At 42.1% G+C, this 15,070-nt stretch overlaps 1 protein-coding gene across 1 annotated transcript in view; it reads left to right on the top strand.

Annotated features, from left to right (window-relative positions):
• LOC136938297 (uncharacterized) overlaps positions 1-15,070 on the top strand; it is a 51,818-nt gene that overhangs the window by 22,265 nt on the left and 14,483 nt on the right. Inside the window, exons 5-8 of the mRNA XM_067231618.1 lie at positions 1,816-2,884; positions 5,517-6,439; positions 8,880-9,299; positions 12,360-13,199. Coding sequence (XP_067087719.1) covers positions 1,816-2,884; positions 5,517-6,439; positions 8,880-9,299; positions 12,360-13,199 — 3,252 coding nt within the window. The remainder of the gene's footprint in view (positions 1-1,815; positions 2,885-5,516; positions 6,440-8,879; positions 9,300-12,359; positions 13,200-15,070) is intronic.

Here is a 15,070-nt window from a genome sequence, read left to right on the forward strand (position 1 = left end):
TTTTTAAATAGAAAATGAGCAATTTCCAATCCAAAGTCCTTTTATTAGAAAACCAAATTACTATAAAGTAATTTGGTTTCCTCAAGGATCACAATGACTCTTGCTTAGAGACTTGTTGCTCTTGTGGTTAGTGGTAACTGTTTTAAATTTTTGTTCTCGCTGTGATATATTGTTTTTATTACTGTTGCTTGCTTTTTTTCCACAGGTACACTTGTACCCTTGAATGACTGCAATATTTTTGTTAAAATCATTGTAGTTACATTTCGTGAGACAGCTAGTCCTGCCAGGAAAATTAGCTATAGATGAGCCATATTGTTGTTGACCCTTTATCTCAAAAGTCGGATTTACATAACGGTCTGGCGGCTGGCGCACACCTGCGAGGATCACAATGTAGATTTACAATGAAATTGGTGTGTGAGTGTTGCCTATGAATATAATTCACAGCACAGAATAGATTCTCAATGAGTTGTCAGTGAGTAGACCTACATGAGCATCTGGTGCATAATCACACATTAAGTCGCGGAGCCATCAGTATAGGACTAATGAGTGGAGCATCAGACCAAAAACAAAATAGCCTGTGGCTCTCTTGATTTACTACCGAGTGGTGCAGCACAGGCTACCGCTGCCATCTAGTGGTAGACTGTGGTAATGCACCCAACCACACTACTCCCATATAACCAGTGGAATAAAATAGAAGAGGGGTTTTGTGTTGGCCTCAGAGGCATGTATACCAGAACATGACATCGTCATGTTATCATTCTTCATGTTTAATTTAAATTCACACAGATAAGCCTGACTCACCTTCCGAAGGGTATGACTTTACCTTTGTTCATCCAGCTTCATAAACAGAACCCAGTGACATGGTCTTTGATTTTTTTTATTGAGTACAAATCTGAGGATGGGCAGTATTTTTGTGAGCCAATCTTCATAATAGTTGGTAAATGCAAAAAGAGCCCAGCCTGTGTGTGTTGGGCGTCTGGTTTTGGAGAGAGGCCCTCTCTTACTGGAGGATAAATGTAAGAACCTTAAGGTTCCTTTTATAAACAGTATTTCGCAAACCTGGACTTTGTGGTCACAAAAAAAAATCACCTTTATTGGAACATGTAATATGAATCATCTTAGACCAACAGATCAATGATCAGTAAATATGCAGGATGAAAAAGATAAATGAAGATAATGGCATAAATGGAATACAAACACAGCCTGATATGTCTCTGTGGTTTTATTTGCTATGTAAAACGAACGTGTCTCTTTTGTACCATGTCTAATCATATAACCTATAATTTTTGAAGAAAACCAAATTACTATAAAGAAGAGTTGTATGCCAAAGAAGTTTTGTCACAGTGTTTTGTGTTTCTCCAGTAAAAATAAACCTGTGAAACATACACCTTTCACCAAATGATCAACATTACATATGCAAAATGGCCCATTATGACAGACATTACATGTCATTTATATCTGAAAGCTGCAGATCCCCTACTGGCCAATCATACTTGAATATGGGCGGAGTCTAGACAGAGGAAACACCTTAAGGCTCCAGAGAGACTACAGAGAGACTCAACCAGAGAGACTGCAGAGAGAGACTCGACCAGAGAGACTACAGAGAGACTCAACCAGAGAGACTCAACCAGAGAGACTGCAGAGAGAGACTCGACCAGAGAGACTACAGAGACTCGACCAGAAAGACTACAGAGACTCAACCAGAGAGAGACTCAACCAGAAACAGCAGTAACCAGAGAGAAACAAGCTTCCAGAGACTACATCCAGGATCCAGAAAGACCAGACAGAGAACCAAGAGAGAGCTGAGTTATGGAGACACATCACTGTGACACATGTGGGAAGAGCCTTTCCTCATCCAGATACCTCAAGCAGCACATGAGGATCCACACAGGAGAGAAGCCCTACAGCTGTGACCTTTGTAGTAAAACCTTTAGCCGGGCTGGGAATTTCAGAGTTCATAGCAGGATCCACACTGGAGAGAAGCCCTACAGCTGTGACCACTGTGGTCAAACCTTTAGGCATGCTGGTGCTTTGACAGCTCACTGCAGGATCCACACAGGAGAGAAGCCCTACAGCTGTGACCTCTGTGGTAAAACTTTTAGCGATGCTAGCAGTTACACAGTTCACCGCAGGATCCACACTGGAGAGAAGCCCTACAGCTGTGACCACTGTGGTCAAACCTTTAGGCATGCTAGTGCTTTGACAGCTCACTGCAGGATCCACACTGCAGAGAAGCCCTACAGCTGTGACCACTGTGGTCAAACCTTTAGGCATGCTAGTGCTTTGACAGCTCACTGCAGGATCCACACTGGAGAGAAGCCCTACAACTGTGACATCTGTGGTAAAACCTTTAGCCGGGCTGACAGTTTCAGATTTCATAGCAGGATCCACACTGGAGAGAAGCCCTACAGCTGTGACCTCTGTGGTAAAACCTTTAGCCGGGCTGACCATTTCAGAGCTCATAGCAGGATCCACACTGGAGAGAAGCCCTACAGCTGTGACCTCTGTAGTAAAGCTTTTAGACAGACTGGGGATTTAACAGTTCACCGCAGAATCCACACTGGAGAAAAGCCCTACAGCTGTGACCTCTGTGGTAAAACCTTTAGACGGTCTGGGTATTTAACACTTCACCGCAGAATCCACACTGGAGAGAAGCCTTACAGCTGTGACCTCTGTGGTAAAACTTTTAGACAGACTGGGGAATTAACAGTTCACCACAGAATCCACACTGGAGAGAAGCCCCACAGCTGTGACCTCTGTGGTAAAACCTTTAGCCATGCTAGCAGTTACACAGTTCACCGCAGGATCCACACTGGAGAGAAGCCATACAGCTGTGACCTCTGTAGTAAAACCTTTAGCCATGCTAGCAATTACACAGTTCACAGCAGGATCCACACTGGAGAGAAGCCCTACAGCTGTGACCTCTGTAGTAAAACGTTTAGACAGGCTGGCCATTTCAGAGCTCACTGCAGGACCCACACAGAAGAGAATATCTAAGCAGCACACATTTTTTATTTTTGTTTACTTTATTATAGTTTCATGATCATGATTTTTTGATTATCTAAATAAAGTCTTATTTAGAATCATTCTGACACTTACTTTCAGAGTCAAGTTCCTCTATGGATACAATGTTGTACACTGTAATATCATTTTTTGTTAAGTTGGGCAACTGAAGTGTTGAGATACACAACTCATTAATGATTTTCTCTTTTAGAGAGAATCATTGTGTCCCAGCTGTGAATGATCTTATGAGGCAAGACTTGCCCCCAACAAACGCACCCATGAGGTTCGTTCAGCGTCAATGCTCCCCTTCAGCCCTGTTATGCTGGTGTAGTGAGTGCCTGAGCCAAGGACACTGGACATCAGGTAATAAGCAATAGCAATAGATTCATCATAAAAGGAATACATATTTCGAATTGTGATTTTAATCTACGATGACATTGCGAGGTTCATTCATGTAGAGGCAAAATACATTGAATGATGGAGAATAAAACATGTGGTATTTGGTCAAATTGAAAATAAAGTAAAATCATCAGTGGCAGTTGTTTGTCTTTGAATTCTGTAATATTTGCCCTTGCCTGAGACTGCAAACAATACATATGTTGTACCGAAATCGGTGACCTATCGAAAACAGATTAGCAAAACTGGCAAGGAACAACAAAGAATTACAATTGGTTTAGCACATTTGTTCGTACTGAAATCACAAAACTCTTAGCACACACTTAACACAAGTCTGTGAATTAAACTGTGGATACTTTTTTCATTGCTTTCACACAGAATGCCTTGAATGACTGCAATATTTTTGTTAAAATCATTGTAGTTACATTTCGTGAGACAGCTAGTCCTGCCAGGAAAATTAGCTATCGATGAGCCATATTGTTGTTGACCCTTTATCTCAAAAGTCAGATTTACATAACGGTCTGGCGGCTGGCGCACAACTGCGAGGATCACAATGTAGACTTACAATGTAAATTGGTGTGTAAGTGTTGCCTATGCATATAATTCACAGCACAGAATAGATTCTCAATGAGTTGTCAGTGAGTAGGCCTACATGAGCATCTGGTGCATAATCACACATTAAGTCGCGGAGCCATCACGATAGGACTAATGAGTGGAGCATCAGACCAAAAACAAAATAGTCTGTGGCTGTCTTGATTTACTACCGAGTGGTGCAGCACAGGCTACCGCTGCCATCTAGTGTAAGACTGTGGTAATACACGCAACCACACTCCCATGTAACAAGTGGAATAAAATAGAAGAGGGGTTTTGTGTTGGCCTCAGAGGCATGTATACCAGAACATGACATCGTCATGTTATCATTCTTCATGTTTAATTTAAATTCACACAGATAAGCCTGACTCACCTTCTGAAGGGTATGACTTTACCTTTGTTCATCCAGCTTCATAGACAGAACCCAGTGACATGGTTTTTGATTTTTTTTATTGAGTACAAATCTGAGGATGGGCAGTATTTTTGTGAGCCAATCTTCATAATAGTTGGTAAATGCAAAAAGAGCCCAGCCTGTGTGTGTTGGGCGTCTGGTTTTGGAGAGAGGCACTCTCTTACTGGAGGATAAATGTAAGAACCTTAAGGTTCCTTTTATAAACAGTATTTCGCAAACCTGGACTTTGTGGTCACAAAAAAAAATCACCTTTAGTGGAACATGTAATATGAATCATCTTAGACCAACAGATCAATGATCAGTAAATATGCAGGATGAAAAAGATAAATGAAGATAATGGCATAAATGGAATACAAACACAGCCTGATATGTCTCTGTGGTTTTATTTGCTATGTAAAACGAACGTGTCTCTTTTGTACCATGTCTAATCATATAACCTATAATTTTTGAAGAAAACCAAATTACTATAAAGAAGAGTTGTATGCCAAAGAAGTTTTGTCACAGTGTTTTGTGTTTCTCCAGTAAAAATAAACCTGTGAAACATACACCTTTCACCAAATGATCAACATTACATATGCAAAATGGCCCATTATGACAGACATTACATGTCATTTATATCTGAAAGCTGCAGATCCCCTACTGGCCAATCATACTTGAATATGGGCGGAGTCTAGACAGAGGAAACACCTTAAGGCTCCAGAGAGACTACAGAGAGACTCAACCAGAGAGACTGCAGAGAGAGACTCGACCAGAGAGACTACAGAGAGACTCAACCAGAGAGACTCAACCAGAGAGACTGCAGAGAGAGACTCGACCAGAGAGACTACAGAGACTCGACCAGAAAGACTACAGAGACTCAACCAGAGAGAGACTCAACCAGAAACAGCAGTAACCAGAGAGAAACAAGCTTCCAGAGACTACATCCAGGATCCAGAAAGACCAGACAGAGAACCAAGAGAGAGCTGAGTTATGGAGACACATCACTGTGACACATGTGGGAAGAGCCTTTCCTCATCCAGATACCTCAAGCAGCACATGAGGATCCACACAGGAGAGAAGCCCTACAGCTGTGACCTTTGTAGTAAAACCTTTAGCCGGGCTGGGAATTTCAGAGTTCATAGCAGGATCCACACTGGAGAGAAGCCCTACAGCTGTGACCACTGTGGTCAAACCTTTAGGCATGCTGGTGCTTTGACAGCTCACTGCAGGATCCACACAGGAGAGAAGCCCTACAGCTGTGACCTCTGTGGTAAAACTTTTAGCGATGCTAGCAGTTACACAGTTCACCGCAGGATCCACACTGGAGAGAAGCCCTACAGCTGTGACCACTGTGGTCAAACCTTTAGGCATGCTAGTGCTTTGACAGCTCACTGCAGGATCCACACTGCAGAGAAGCCCTACAGCTGTGACCACTGTGGTCAAACCTTTAGGCATGCTAGTGCTTTGACAGCTCACTGCAGGATCCACACTGGAGAGAAGCCCTACAACTGTGACATCTGTGGTAAAACCTTTAGCCGGGCTGACAGTTTCAGATTTCATAGCAGGATCCACACTGGAGAGAAGCCCTACAGCTGTGACCTCTGTGGTAAAACCTTTAGCCGGGCTGACCATTTCAGAGCTCATAGCAGGATCCACACTGGAGAGAAGCCCTACAGCTGTGACCTCTGTAGTAAAGCTTTTAGACAGACTGGGGATTTAACAGTTCACCGCAGAATCCACACTGGAGAAAAGCCCTACAGCTGTGACCTCTGTGGTAAAACCTTTAGACGGTCTGGGTATTTAACACTTCACCGCAGAATCCACACTGGAGAGAAGCCTTACAGCTGTGACCTCTGTGGTAAAACTTTTAGACAGACTGGGGAATTAACAGTTCACCACAGAATCCACACTGGAGAGAAGCCCCACAGCTGTGACCTCTGTGGTAAAACCTTTAGCCATGCTAGCAGTTACACAGTTCACCGCAGGATCCACACTGGAGAGAAGCCATACAGCTGTGACCTCTGTAGTAAAACCTTTAGCCATGCTAGCAATTACACAGTTCACAGCAGGATCCACACTGGAGAGAAGCCCTACAGCTGTGACCTCTGTAGTAAAACGTTTAGACAGGCTGGCCATTTCAGAGCTCACTGCAGGACCCACACAGAAGAGAATATCTAAGCAGCACACATTTTTTATTTTTGTTTACTTTATTATAGTTTCATGATCATGATTTTTTGATTATCTAAATAAAGTCTTATTTAGAATCATTCTGACACTTACTTTCAGAGTCAAGTTCCTCTATGGATACAATGTTGTACAATGTAATATCATTTTTTGTTAAGTTGGGCAACTGAAGTGTTGAGATACACAACTCATTAATGATTTTCTCTTTTAGAAAGAATCATTGTGTCCCAGCTGTGAATGATCTTATGAGGCAAGACTTGCCCCCAACAAACGCACCCATGAGGTTCGTTCAGCGTCAATGCTCCCCTTCAGCCCTGTTATGCTGGTGTAGTGAGTGCCTGAGCCAAGGACACTGGACATCAGGTAATAAGCAATAGCAATAGATTCATCATAAAAGGAATACATATTTCGAATTGTGATTTTAATCTACGATGACATTGCGAGGTTCATTCATGTAGAGGCAAAATACATTGAATGATGGAGAATAAAACATGTGGTATTTGGTCAAATTGAAAATAAAGTAAAATCATCAGTGGCAGTTGTTTGTCTTTGAATTCTGTAATATTTGCCCTTGCCTGAGACTGCAAACAATACATATGTTGTACCGAAATCGGTGACCTATCGAAAACAGATTAGCAAAACTGGCAAGGAACAACAAAGAATTACAATTGGTTTAGCACATTTGTTCGTACTGAAATCACAAAACTCTTAGCACACACTTAACACAAGTCTGTGAATTAAACTGTGGATACTTTTTTCATTGCTTTCACACAGAATGCCTTGAATGACTGCAATATTTTTGTTAAAATCATTGTAGTTACATTTCGTGAGACAGCTAGTCCTGCCAGGAAAATTAGCTATCGATGAGCCATATTGTTGTTGACCCTTTATCTCAAAAGTCAGATTTACATAACGGTCTGGCGGCTGGCGCACAACTGCGAGGATCACAATGTAGACTTACAATGTAAATTGGTGTGTAAGTGTTGCCTATGCATATAATTCACAGCACAGAATAGATTCTCAATGAGTTGTCAGTGAGTAGGCCTACATGAGCATCTGGTGCATAATCACACATTAAGTCGCGGAGCCATCACGATAGGACTAATGAGCGGAGCATCAGACCAAAAACAAAATAGTCTGTGGCTGTCTTGATTTACTACCGAGTGGTGCAGCACAGGCTACCGCTGCCATCTAGTGTAAGACTGTGGTAATACACGCAACCACACTCCCATGTAACAAGTGGAATAAAATAGAAGAGGGGTTTTGTGTTGGCCTCAGAGGCATGTATACCAGAACATGACATCGTCATGTTATCATTCTTCATGTTTAATTTAAATTCACACAGATAAGCCTGACTCACCTTCTGAAGGGTATGACTTTACCTTTGTTCATCCAGCTTCATAGACAGAACCCAGTGACATGGTTTTTGATTTTTTTTATTGAGTACAAATCTGAGGATGGGCAGTATTTTTGTGAGCCAATCTTCATAATAGTTGGTAAATGCAAAAAGAGCCCAGCCTGTGTGTGTTGGGCGTCTGGTTTTGGAGAGAGGCACTCTCTTACTGGAGGATAAATGTAAGAACCTTAAGGTTCCTTTTATAAACAGTATTTCGCAAACCTGGACTTTGTGGTCACAAAAAAAAATCACCTTTAGTGGAACATGTAATATGAATCATCTTAGACCAACAGATCAATGATCAGTAAATATGCAGGATGAAAAAGATAAATGAAGATAATGGCATAAATGGAATACAAACACAGCCTGATATGTCTCTGTGATTTTATTTGCTATGTAAAACGAACGTGTCTCTTTTGTACCATGTCTAATCATATAACCTATAATTTTTGAAGAAAACCAAATTACTATAAAGAAGAGTTGTATGCCAAATAAGTTTTGTCACAGTGTTTTGTGTTTCTCCAGTAAAAATAAACCTGTGAAACATACACCTTTCACCAAATGAACCACATTACATATGCAAAATGGCCCATTATGACAGACAAAATATGTCATTTATATGTGAAAGCTGCAGATCTCCTACTGGCCAATCATACTTGATCATGGGCGGAGACTAGACAGAGAAGACACCTTAAGGCTCCAGAGAGACTACAGAGAGAGATTCGACCAGAGAGACTACAGAGACTCAACCAGAGAGAGACTCAACCAGAAACAGCAGTAACCAGAGAGAAACAAGCTTCCAGAGACTACATCCAGGATCCAGAAAGACCAGACAGAGAACCAAGAGAGAGCTGAGTTATGGAGACACATCACTGTGACACATGTGGGAAGAGCCTTTCCTCATCCAGTTACCTCAAGCAGCACATGAGGATCCACACAGGAGAGAAGCCCTACAGCTGTGACCTTTGTGGTAAAACCTTTAGCCGGGCTGGGAATTTCAGAGTTCATAGCAGGATCCACACTGGAGAGAAGCCCTACAGCTGTGACCACTGTGGTCAAACCTTTAGGCATGCTAGTGCTTTGACAGCTCACTGCAGGATCCACACAGGAGAGAAGCCCTACAGCTGTGACCTCTGTGGTAAAACCTTTAGCCGGGCTGACAGTTTCAGATTTCATAGCAGGATCCACACTGGAGAGAAGCCCTACAGCTGTGACCTCTGTGGTAAAACCTTTAGCCGGGCTGGGTATTTAACACTTCACCGCAGAATCCACACTGGAGAGAACCCCTACAGCTGTGACCTCTGTGGTAAAACCTTTAGACAAGTTGGGAGATTAACAGTTCATCGCAGAATCCACACAGGAGAAAAGCCCTACAGCTGTGACCTCTGTAGTAAAGCTTTTAGACAGACTGGGGATTTAACAGTTCACCGCAGAATCCACACTGGCGAGAAACCCTACAGCTGTGACCTCTGTAGTAAAACCTTTAGCAATGCTAGCAGTTACACAGTTCACAGCAGGATCCACACTGGAGAGAAGCCTTACAGCTGTGACCTCTGTGGTAAAACTTTTAGACAGACTGGGGAATTAACAGTTCACCACAGAATCCACACTGGAGAGAAGCCCCACAGCTGTGACCTCTGTGGTAAAACCTTTAGCCATGCTAGCAGTTACACTGTTCACCGCAGGATCCACACTGGAGAGAAGCCATACAGCTGTGACCTCTGTAGTAAAACCTTTAGCCATGCTAGCAATTACACAGTTCACAGCAGGATCCACACTGGAGAGAAGCCATACAGCTGTGACCTCTGTAGTAAAACCTTTAGCCATGCTAGCAATTACACAGTTCACAGCAGGATCCACACTGGAGAGAAGCCCTACAGCTGTGACCTCTGTAGTAAAACGTTTAGACAGGCTGGCCATTTCAGAGCTCACTGCAGGACCCACACAGAAGAGAATATCTAAGCAGCACACACATTTGTAATTTTTGTTTACTTTATTATAGTTTCATGATCATGTTTTTTTGATTATCTAAATAAAGTCTTATTTAGAATCATTTTGAAACCATACTTTCAGAGTCAAGTTCCTCTATGGATACAATGTTGTACAATGTAATATCATTTTTTGTTAAGTTGGGCAACTGAAGTGTTGAGATACACAACTCATTAATGATTTTCTCTTTTAGAGAGAATCATTGTGTCCCAGCTGTGAATGATCTTATGAGGCAAGACTTGCCTCCAACAAACGCACCCATGAGGTTCGTTCAGCGTCAATGCTCCCCTTCAGCCCTGTTATGCTGGTGTAGTGAGTGCCTGAGCCAAGGACACTGGACATCACGTAATAAGCAATAGCAATAGATTCATCATAAAAGGAATACATATTTCGAATTGTGATTTTAATCTACGATGACATTGCGAGGTTCATTTATGTAGAGGCAAAATACATTGAACGGTGGAGAATAAAACATGTGGTATTTGGTCAAATTGAAAATAAAGTAAAATCATCAGTGGCAGTTGTTTGTCTTTGAATTCTGTAATATTTGCCCTTGCCTGAGACTGCAAACAATACAGATGTTGTACCGAAATCGGTGACCTATCGAAAACAGATTAGCAAAACTGGCAAGGAACAACAAAGAATTACAATTGGTTTAGCACATTTGTTCGTACTGAAATCACAAAACTCTTAGCACACACTTAACACAAGTCTGTGAATTAAACTGTGGATACTTTTTTCATTGCTTTCACACAGAATGCCTTGAATGACTGCAATATTTTTGTTAAAATCATTGTAGTTACATTTCGTGAGACAGCTAGTCCTGCCAGGAAAATTAGCTATCGATGAGCCATATTGTTGTTGACCCTTTATCTCAAAAGTCAGATTTACGTAACGGTCTGGCGGCTGGCGCACAACTGCGAGGATCACAATGTAGACTTACAATGTAAATTGGTGTGTAAGTGTTGCCTATGAATATAATTCACAGCACAGAATAGATTCTCAATGAGTTGTCAGTGAGTAGGCCTACATGAGCATCTGGTGCATAATCACACATTAAGTCGCGGAGCCATCACGATAGGACTGATGAGTGAGCATCAGACCAAAAACAAAATTGTCTGTGGCTGTCTTGATTTACTACCGAGTGGTGCAGGACAGGCTACCGCTGCCATCTAGTGTAAGACTGTGGTAATACACGCAACCACACTCCCATGTAACAAGTGGAATAAAATAGAAGAGGGGTTTTGTGTTGGCCTCAGAGGCATGTATACCAGAACATGACATCGTCATGTTATCATTCTTCATGTTTAATTTAAATTCACACAGATAAGCCTGACTCACCTTCCGAAGGGTATGACTTTACCTTTGTTCATCCAGCTTCATAAACAGAACCCAGTGACATGGTTTTTGATTTTTTTTATTGAGTACAAATCTGAGGATGGGCAGTATTTTTGTGAGCCAATCTTCATAATAGTTGGTAAATGCAAAAAGAGCCCAGCCTGTGTGTGTTGGGCGTCTGGTTTTGGAGAGAGGCCCTCTCTTACTGGAGGATAAATGTAAGAACCTTAAGGTTCCTTTTATAAACAGTATTTCGCAAACCTGGACTTTGTGGTCACAAAAAAAAATCACCTTTATTGGAACATGTAATATGAATCATCTTAGACCAACAGATCAATGATCAGTAAATATGCAGGATGAAAAAGATAAATGAAGATAATGGCATAAATGGAATACAAACACAGCCTGATATGTCTCTGTGGTTTTATTTGCTATGTAAAACGAACGTGTCTCTTTTGTACCATGTCTAATCATATAACCTATAATTTTTGAAGAAAACCAAATTACTATAAAGAAGAGTTGTATGCCAAAGAAGTTTTGTCACAGTGTTTTGTGTTTCTCCAGTAAAAATAAACCTGTGAAACATACACCTTTCACCAAATGATCAACATTACATATGCAAAATGGCCCATTATGACAGACATTACATGTCATTTATATCTGAAAGCTGCAGATCCCCTACTGGCCAATCATACTTGAATATGGGCGGAGTCTAGACAGAGGAAACACCTTAAGGCTCCAGAGAGACTACAGAGAGACTCAACCAGAGAGACTGCAGAGAGAGACTCGACCAGAGAGACTACAGAGAGACTCAACCAGAGAGACTCAACCAGAGAGACTGCAGAGAGAGACTCGACCAGAGAGACTACAGAGACTCGACCAGAAAGACTACAGAGACTCAACCAGAGAGAGACTCAACCAGAAACAGCAGTAACCAGAGAGAAACAAGCTTCCAGAGACTACATCCAGGATCCAGAAAGACCAGACAGAGAACCAAGAGAGAGCTGAGTTATGGAGACACATCACTGTGACACATGTGGGAAGAGCCTTTCCTCATCCAGATACCTCAAGCAGCACATGAGGATCCACACAGGAGAGAAGCCCTACAGCTGTGACCTTTGTAGTAAAACCTTTAGCCGGGCTGGGAATTTCAGAGTTCATAGCAGGATCCACACTGGAGAGAAGCCCTACAGCTGTGACCACTGTGGTCAAACCTTTAGGCATGCTGGTGCTTTGACAGCTCACTGCAGGATCCACACAGGAGAGAAGCCCTACAGCTGTGACCTCTGTGGTAAAACTTTTAGCGATGCTAGCAGTTACACAGTTCACCGCAGGATCCACACTGGAGAGAAGCCCTACAGCTGTGACCACTGTGGTCAAACCTTTAGGCATGCTAGTGCTTTGACAGCTCACTGCAGGATCCACACTGCAGAGAAGCCCTACAGCTGTGACCACTGTGGTCAAACCTTTAGGCATGCTAGTGCTTTGACAGCTCACTGCAGGATCCACACTGGAGAGAAGCCCTACAACTGTGACATCTGTGGTAAAACCTTTAGCCGGGCTGACAGTTTCAGATTTCATAGCAGGATCCACACTGGAGAGAAGCCCTACAGCTGTGACCTCTGTGGTAAAACCTTTAGCCGGGCTGACCATTTCAGAGCTCATAGCAGGATCCACACTGGAGAGAAGCCCTACAGCTGTGACCTCTGTAGTAAAGCTTTTAGACAGACTGGGGATTTAACAGTTCACCGCAGAATCCACACTGGAGAAAAGCCCTACAGCTGTGACCTCTGTGGTAAAACCTTTAGACGGTCTGGGTATTTAACACTTCACCGCAGAATCCACACTGGAGAGAAGCCTTACAGCTGTGACCTCTGTGGTAAAACTTTTAGACAGACTGGGGAATTAACAGTTCACCACAGAATCCACACTGGAGAGAAGCCCCACAGCTGTGACCTCTGTGGTAAAACCTTTAGCCATGCTAGCAGTTACACAGTTCACCGCAGGATCCACACTGGAGAGAAGCCATACAGCTGTGACCTCTGTAGTAAAACCTTTAGCCATGCTAGCAATTACACAGTTCACCGCAGGATCCACACTGGAGAGAAGCCCTACAGCTGTGACCTCTGTAGTAAAACGTTTAGACATGCTGGCCATTTCAGAGCTCACTGCAGGACCCACACAGAAGAGAATATCTAAGCAGCACACACATTTTTAATTTTTGTTTACTTTATTATAGTTTCATGATCATGTTTTTTTGATTATCTAAATAAAGTCTTATTTAGAATCATTTTGACACCATACTTTCAGAGTCAAGTTCCTCTATGGATACAATGTTGTACAATGTAATATCATTTTTTGTTAAGTTGGGCAACTGAAGTGTTGAGATACACAACTCATTAATGATTTTCTCTTTTAGAGAGAATCATTGTGTCCCAGCTGTGAATGATCTTATGAGGCAAGACTTGCCTCCAACAAACGCACCCATGAGGTTCGTTCAGCGTCAATGCTCCCCTTCAGCCCTGTTATGCTGGTGTAGTGAGTGCCTGAGCCAAGGACACTGGACATCACGTAATAAGCAATAGCAATAGATTCATCGTAAAAGGAATACATATTTCGAATTGTGATTTTAATCTACGATGACATTGCGAGGTTCATTTATGTAGAGGCAAAATACATTGAACGATGGAGAATAAAACATGTGGTATTTGGTCAAATTGAAAATAAAGTAAAATCATCAGTGGCAGTTGTTTGTCTTTGAATTCTGTAATATTTGCCCTTGCCTGAGACTGCAAACAATACAGATGTTGTACCGAAATCGGTGACCTATCGAAAACAGATTAGCAAAACTGGCAAGGAACAACAAAGAATTACAATTGGTTTAGCACATTTGTTCGTACTGAAATCACAAAACTCTTAGCACACACTTAACACAAGTCTGTGAATTAAACTGTGGATACTTTTTTCATTGCTTTCACACAGAATGCCTTGAATGACTGCAATATTTTTGTTAAAATCATTGTAGTTACATTTCGTGAGACAGCTAGTCCTGCCAGGAAAATTAGCTATCGATGAGCCATATTGTTGTTGACCCTTTATCTCAAAAGTCAGATTTACATAACGGTCTGGCGGCTGGCGCACAACTGCGAGGATCACAATGTAGACTTACAATGTAAATTGGTGTGTAAGTGTTGCCTATGAATATAATTCACAGCACAGAATAGATTCTCAATGAGTTGTCAGTGAGTAGGCCTACATGAGCATCTGGTGCATAATCACACATTAAGTCGCGGAGCCATCACGATAGGACTGATGAGTGAGCATCAGACCAAAAACAAAATAGTCTGTGGCTGTCTTGATTTACTACCGAGTGGTGCAGCACAGGCTACCGCTGCCATCTAGTGTAAGACTGTGGTAATACACGCAACCACACTCCCATGTAACAAGTGGAATAAAATAGAAGAGGGGTTTTGTGTTGGCCTCAGAGGCATGTATACCAGAACATGACATCGTCATGTTATCATTCTTCATGTTTAATTTAAATTCACACAGATAAGCCTGACTCACCTTCCGAAGGGTATGACTTTACCTTTGTTCATCCAGCTTCATAAACAGAACCCAGTGACATGGTTTTTGATTTTTTTTATTGAGTACAAATCTGAGGATGGGCAGTATTTTTGTGAGCCAATCTTCATAATAGTTGGTAAATGCAAAAAGAGCCCAGCCTGTGTGTGTTGGGCGTCTGGTTTTGGAGAGAGGCCCTCTCTTACTGGAGGATAAAT

This window comes from Osmerus mordax, chromosome 3 (assembly GCF_038355195.1).
Source record: "Osmerus mordax isolate fOsmMor3 chromosome 3, fOsmMor3.pri, whole genome shotgun sequence".
NCBI classification, from domain to species: Eukaryota; Metazoa; Chordata; class Actinopteri; order Osmeriformes; family Osmeridae; genus Osmerus; species Osmerus mordax.